Genomic DNA, 7,077 nt, shown 5'->3' with positions numbered 1-7,077 from the left:
CAGTTCAAAGAAGTCCCAGGGCTTCTCCAGGTGTCAAGGCTTCCAAACCTGGCCATTCCAGCTTCCGTGCCCTCGCCCTGAGCTGGGCCTGCAGGCTTACTCTCTGGTGTCAGAGGCAGCCTCCTGTGCTGTGTCTCCATGTCCCTTGGGCACTGTGGGCTGTGACTTAGTTCTGACAAATACAACAGAAACGTTGACAGCAATGCCCATGTGACAGCATCTGCTCACAGACAAAATCACCTGAGCTTTGTTTGAATGTAACACAGAAAACTTGACTCAAACTGATCTACCGGTATCTTCAGAGAATTTCAATTGAGTTTTTCACAATTCCTATTTCCTTGTATCAGAAATATTTTTAATTAGTAGAAACAGAGGACACACTCACAATCAGGTAAAAACCATGTTTTCCTTTTAATTGACACTGTGTCCTCTCTTGCCTCCCACTCTGGTAACGATTAGGTCCCCACCTCTCAGGAGCACTGCATCTGGACAGGCTGAGACAGAACCAGTGTGAACACGGTCCCAGAGCAGAGCTTTGGGAATAATAAGAACATCAAAAATCAGCCTTTCTTTTCACTTACAAAGGGATTCACTGAGAGGGTCCAAAGCTCTGCTTTCTAACTGCAGAAAACCTGGAGCTCAAGGCAAAACTGGAAACCAGAAGGAACCGGAAATGAAGCATAGCGCCTCCTCAAATACTCGAGGTCTGATCAACTCACCTCTGCTTACAAGGAATGGCCCCACCCCAGCATTTGAAGGGAAAACGTTTTGTTTCTATTTCACTTTCCAACTGGGTATAAAATCTACTAAAAGGAACACAAAGAGTCAAAACAAATCAGCTCACTCACAAGAGTCCCTCCCAGACAGAGACTTCTGGTTGCTGAGATGATTCAGCACGTTATTTCCAAGTGGCAAAATTCAGGACAATCTGAGAACTCAAAAGTGGCAGCTACATTCACCGACAGGTTCATGTGAGACACACATACACACAACCCCATCTTTCAGTGTAAATACGGCAAGGGGCCAAGACCCCCGATCAGCACAATAACTTATTTTGTACATTACAGTGCACAGAACAACGGAGGGAAAAGACACTTTCTTGGAGAGGTTCATCTGGGCTCTGAAGGCGGCTGGAGCCCAGGGCCCCGGCCGTCATTAGCTCGACGCCGCCGCCTCTTTGGTTGCGCTGGCCTCGGAGGCAGCTTCCGGTAAGGGGTCTGCTGGCTGCTCCTCCTCCTCCTCCTCCTCCTGGGGGTACAGGTCTGGGTACTTCTGCATGCACTCCTGCATGGCCCGGAACTGGTCCACACAGTCCGACCCCTTGACATCCTCCTTGCTGTAGTGGAAGCAGGAAAAGGCCGCCTTGAACTGTTCCCCGCACGGGCCACTGGCCATCCCCCCAAGGCACGGGCAGTTCCAGTTGATGTCTCCGTTTGGCAGGATCAGTCCTGGGACGGGAAGATGGGCAAGGAAGTGAGACAGGTTTCAGAAAAAGCAAACCCAAGGCTGGGCCTCACAGGAATAATGGTAAGACAAACTGCTGCCTGGCTGGCACCGGCTGGTGGCCCTGCTTCCCCCTCGGGATGGGGTTTAAACTCCCAGCAGAAACCCACCGAGCGTCCTCAGCTCAGCTGAAGAGAAGTCACCATGGACGACTTTCTCCAGGTGCAGCTCCGCTGGATGTGCTAAGCCACCCCTTAGGGCTGTGGCCGTGCCTGTGCTCAGGACTACACAGGGGAAATGGTTTAGTCCAAAGGCTTGAAGGAGGAGTCCTGGCCTCCCCCTTCCACATGGACGGTCAGGACCCCCCACACCCTCCCTTCAAGCCCCTCCTGTTCCTCAGCTGCTCTCAGCACAGCACGAGGACTGGAAAAAGCGAGGCTGGACGGTGTCCAAGGGGCGCTGGGCGTGTCAGAGCACTGAGGCTCCTCCATTTTGTCAAAGTGGAAAACTGTTCAAAACTCAGAAGCAACTCCTAGGTTTGGCCTGATGGCCTGGTCAGCGCACAGCCCCTCCCACCTGAGGGAGACGCACTCGTGTCCTGGGAGCAGTGCTGGCCGAGGTGAACACCCAGCTGCGGCCAGGAACATCGGACTACCACCCGCCGACCCCGGCCCCCACGCTCACCATGCTCCTCGTATGGATCATTGGGGTCGTCGGCCACCAGCTCTGCGTTGCTTGGAGTCTCATGGTCTTCTTTGGTCACAAATATGATTCGATCCTTCCCTAGAGTTTAGAGAACAGAGGGAGCCATGTTTCACCAGGAGCTGTGGCTCAGCCTGAACCCAAGCAGCCACGGAAGCCTTGTGTGAAGCTTGTCCCCTCTGAAACCCTGATGCGCTCCCCCGGGGACCCGCTGCCGACCTGGGGGACAGTCCAGCGGCACCAGCACACCGTGAGCCTGTGGCTGGAGTGGGGAGAGGGAGACAGCACGTCTTGGTGCCACTGCGCATCCTCCGTGGAGACGAGACGCCCCAACCCCTCAACTGCAGCTGCTCTCAGCCCCCGAGTCTGATGATGTCTAACAGGCGGTCTTGCCCTGCTCTGAACTCCCACGGCTCCACAGCTTTGTTCATTCCCGTGGCCTGGGAGCACCTCGTCCAGGCCCCGAGGGACCTGCCAGCAGGCGCCCTCAGATGACACTCCGCCCGCCAGGCTCCTCCGGCAGAGGCTTGCGAAGAGCGCCAGGGTGACCGTATGGAGCTCAGAGAGGCGTGCAGGAGAGGGCAGTGCAAAGACAGAGGGAAGGTGCGGGGCGGTACACCATTTCAGAGGCGGGTGACAGCAATGGCGGCTGACACTCCACACACACAGGCCCACGGCCCGCTCCAGCACCCCACACTTGACCTCAGAGAAGGCGGCTTGTCCCACATGGCCTGAGGCCAGGCAGCCAGGGCACGCTGAAGAACCTAAAGACCTCGGTCATTCCGGCCAGAGTTCAGAACACTCGAAAGCAGTCCACAGAAGTGCTGTGCTAAGCAGAAGACATGAGCTGACACGACTGCTCAGCTCCGCTCTGACAGTTTTGTTTACCAAGATCTCAGCCAGGCCCAGCCCAGTGCGGAGGCTGGTGTTAGGCCCAGAGCCAAGGGGTCCAAGCCTGGGCAGTGACTTATCTTATATCTCCAGCCCCGGTGCTCGATGGCCATGCTGGCTGAACAGACCAGTTGACAGTCAGGGCTCGACACCATCTGCAGGACGAGTGCGAGCGCGGCCCTGCGCGGGAGAGGTAGGGCCAGCTTGGGAGGCTCTGGCTCCCGGTGCCATCAGCATCCCAGAGGCTCAAGACTGGGGTTCAAATCGGGGCACAAGCACACAACAGCTGTGTGCGCTCAGGCACCTCCCAGCTCAGCCCACTTCCCTCCCTGGTTCGGGCAAGGGTCAAGAGACATCGGGAAAACAAGGAGGTGAACTGAGTTTCTACTTGCACCTGGAATTCTGCTCAAAACACAGTAACTCTTTCAGCGGCATCAAATGACAAACATCTCTGTGAAGAGAGAACGGGGCTGGAGATGTCAGTCAGGATTGGAAGTGGGAAAACGGGTAGAGCCGTGCTCTTCCCTGAAAGACTGAAGAAAGGTGCCCGCAGAGTCCCCAGAAGGGGCACTCCCCAGCCAGAGCCTGGCAGGACTGAGAGTCAGGGCGCCGGAGGCTCTGAAAGCAGGAGCTCAGGGCTGGCTGAGGACAGAGGAAGCACGGAGCGGAGAGACACGCCGACGCCCGGATCCGCAGCTGTACTCTATGCAGTCACACTGACTGCCGTCCTTCTCTCCACCTCCCTCATCCGCCCGGCGGGCTCTGCCTTCAAGTCCATCCAGAAAGACCCGCATCCCTCACCTGTAGGACGCCACCCCCACCCCCGCTCCCTCCATTCAGGGTCTCCTTGCTTCTACCCGGAGACGCTGAGCACACGCCTACCTCGGGGACCTGCCAGGCCATTCTGTCGTCCAGGAGTGTATTCAGATACCTCACAGCCACCTCTCCCTGACTTCAGACCTCCTGCTCAGATGGCATCTTCCTTCATCTGTCCCCATTGCCCTTAACCCGCCTTCTCTCACCCACAATTACATATCTGTTTACCATCCATCTCCCCGACTGAAATGTCAGCTCTCAGGGGCAAGGATGTATCTGTTCCATTCACTGCAGTACCTCAGAGCCTAGTACAGTGCCCGAGACATAGTGAGTAATCAGTATTTGTTGGAAAAGTGAATGGGGAAATGAACTCTGAATTCAGACATGAAGATCCCAGGCCCAGCTGAGTATGGAGGACAGATGGCTCTCACCATGAAGTAGGTTACAGGAAACAAAATCAAACCTTGTTTGGGTGGTCTCGTTTCCCCTAGAACACATCATCTCTTGCAACATCCAACCTGCCCCCTCCACTGCCTCCACCAGGCCACAAGGCAGACTACCCACCTGTGCCAGCTGCCTCTGCCATGTGATCAGGGCTGGCACATCACAGGTGCTCAGTAACTGTTTGCTGACGGAACAGGAAAGAGCAGCACCAGCATTAGAAAAGGGGGAACAAAGACAGGAGCAGTGTGGCCCTGGGCCAGGGAGCCGGCCTGAGTCCATGCTGCCTAACACCTTGAATGACCAGCTTCGGCCTCCGACCCCAAGGCAGGGGGCGGACCCCCGAAGTCAAGTGCATGGGCAAGTGATTCCCTTGTGTACCGGTTCACTGGGTAATGCTGCGGGGACACTGCCCATCTAATGCTCTCAGCCTGCTGCAACGCAAACAAGCCGAAAGAGGACAAAAATACACCAGGTATTTCAGAGAGTTTAGGATGTGGAAGACGCACAGGCCGAAGAAGACCTCACTGAGGAGGTGGCATCTGCATTGAATCTTAAAGGATGAGGAAGCAGCCGTGAGAAGAGCTGGGGGAGGGATGCACCAGGCAAAGGGAATAGCCAGAGGCCAGCCTGGCTGCACAGTGACTGGTGCGTAGAGACCAGCAGGAGCCAGGTCAGGCCTCAGTCACATAGGCCTTAATCAGGAAGGAGCTGGGATCAGTTCTCTAAGTCCCATGGGAAGCATAAAGAATCCATGGATAGCAAAACAAGAAGTTCGGCACTGAGGGGACAGTGGCCTGGATAGATAAAAACCAGGCAAGGCCTAAAGTGAGTGCTTTTCATTCTTATCCCCAAAGAAAGAAAGAGATCTTTGATCCAGGAAAAGATATGGGTCTGAACACTTACCTCTGCTTCCCAGATAACATGTGACTCCTAGAAACCCACAAGAATGAGGATTATAGCCTCATTATACTCAAAAGACTAAAAAAAATCTGCTACATAAAGGAGTACATTAGACTCAGGACAATGAAATAAAAAACTAGAGACCTACTCTCTAACAAGCTGGTGAGGGCAGAGGACTTCTGCTCATGGCAGAGTTCAATATCAGTCAATGGAAACTACTTCTCGGAAACATCACTGAGCATTATGGCTTTGCAACCCAGGGAAGGAGGGTTCCAGAGGCAGAATGGGGTACTGGGAAATTGTTGCGTGGTCGCCCAGTCGTGTTCAACTCTTTGTTTTGCAACCCCATGGACTGCTGCTCTGTCCATGGCATTTTCCAGGCAAGAACGCTGGAGTGGGTTGCCATTTATTAGAATTCCATGGACTGTATACTCCCTGGGGTCACAAAGTCAGATAGGACTGAGCCACTTTCACTTTCCTCTTCCAGGGGATCTTCCCCACCCAGGGATCGAACTGCAGTCTCCCGCATTGGCATCTGAACCACCAGGGAAGGCCACTGGCAAAAAGGCTTAGCATTTTAAATTGAGTTGTGAGCTGAAGCTTAACACGCTTCTCCTAATTGAAACATGACCTTGGGCAGGTCACCTCCATCTCTGGGCTCAGGATTTCCTGAAATAACTGAGGGAGCTGGAGTATTCACTGGAGAATTTCCAGGGAGTTCCACGTCTCTCTGTAACTTCATAGTCTCAGATATCCTCCCTCCCCCTCACCTGACATGGCGAAGGTGCTTCATGAATATCTGCGGAATGAATGAAGACTAACTTCTCATTTTACAAGACTGGACAACTGGGCCTGGAGGGTTTGGGTGTCAGCTCAGGGACAGTTCGTGGTTGCGCGGGCAGACACTCGGACCGCGGCCTGGAGACTTCCTAGGTGAGAGACCGCAACCGGGGACCAACTTTTGGCAAGCGGGGACCAACTTTTGTTTTTCTCTGCGGGATGTCTTCCCAGCGGAGGGCTCCCTGGAGTCCACTGGGCACCAGACGGGGAAGCTCTGGAATCAGACCGCGGGGCTCCAACCCCAGCTCCGCGAGTAGCCGGCCGCGTGGCTCAAGCAAGTCACCTCTAGGGTCTTGGTTTACTCTTGGGTTAAGAGCAGGGCCTGACTTAGTAAAGTCGCTGCGAGACAGGCCACTCAAGGCTCCTGGCGCAGGGCCTGGCCCGTGCCCGCCGGCGGCACTCCCACCGCCAGCGTCGCGCCCACCGAGGGGCGACCTTCCGGGACAGTTAGAGGCGGTGCAAACCGGAACACGTGGTGTGTGGCGAGCGGCGTAGCAACATAATTAGTAATCAGCACATTTCCCGTTACCAGCCTCAGGCAGCGCACTCGTGCCGCCCTAACCCCCGGGCCTAGTTTACGAGTCTCCCCAAGTGCTGTTCCCTCCGAGATCCAGGTTCGAGTCTCTCGGCGACCCGGGACGGCCTTGCTCCTCCGCGGGCCTCGGTTTTCTCATCCGAAAAGTGGGGCTGGCGACCCCGCCGCCAACCCGCACCCTCCTCCCGAGAACTTGTGCCCCGCGCCCTCAGTGGGGGCGCTGCACGGACCGCGTGTCCCCTGCAGGGCCTCGGAGGCCGTCTCCACGCAGCCCGCCCTCCTACCTTCCTGCCGGCAGTAGGCCATGATGCAGCCCGGCGCTCCGACCTCGCGGCGATCGCGGCGGCGGCCTCACGCCGTGACCTCTCCGCGGCGGGGAGGGCGGCTCGGAGGCCTGCACGGGCCCGCCCCCCAGGCCTGCCCGCCGCGCGCCTGCCTCGGCGCTTCCAGTTCGGCGCTCTCAGCCGATAACTACATTTCCCGGCAGGCTGCGCGCCTCGCGGCCA

General features: G+C 56.2%; 1 protein-coding gene across 1 annotated transcript; it reads right to left on the bottom strand.

Annotated features, from left to right (window-relative positions):
• Positions 1-392: 392 nt before the first annotated feature.
• On the bottom strand, positions 393-7,041 carry CHCHD4 (coiled-coil-helix-coiled-coil-helix domain containing 4). The gene is made up of 3 exons (XM_061397245.1): positions 6,856-7,041; positions 2,128-2,226; positions 393-1,448 (listed from the first exon to the last, which is right to left on the bottom strand). The coding sequence occupies exons 1-3, from the start codon at positions 6,875-6,877 to the stop codon at positions 1,156-1,158; spliced, it is 414 nt and encodes a 137-aa protein (XP_061253229.1). The 5' UTR covers positions 6,878-7,041; the 3' UTR covers positions 393-1,155.
• Positions 7,042-7,077: the final 36 nt, after the last annotated feature.

This window comes from Bos javanicus, chromosome 22, assembly GCF_032452875.1.
Source record: "Bos javanicus breed banteng chromosome 22, ARS-OSU_banteng_1.0, whole genome shotgun sequence".
Lineage (NCBI taxonomy): Eukaryota > Metazoa > Chordata > Mammalia > Artiodactyla > Bovidae > Bos > Bos javanicus.
Note: the sequence above shows the minus strand (reverse complement) of the source record. Positions and strands in the feature narration are given on the sequence as shown.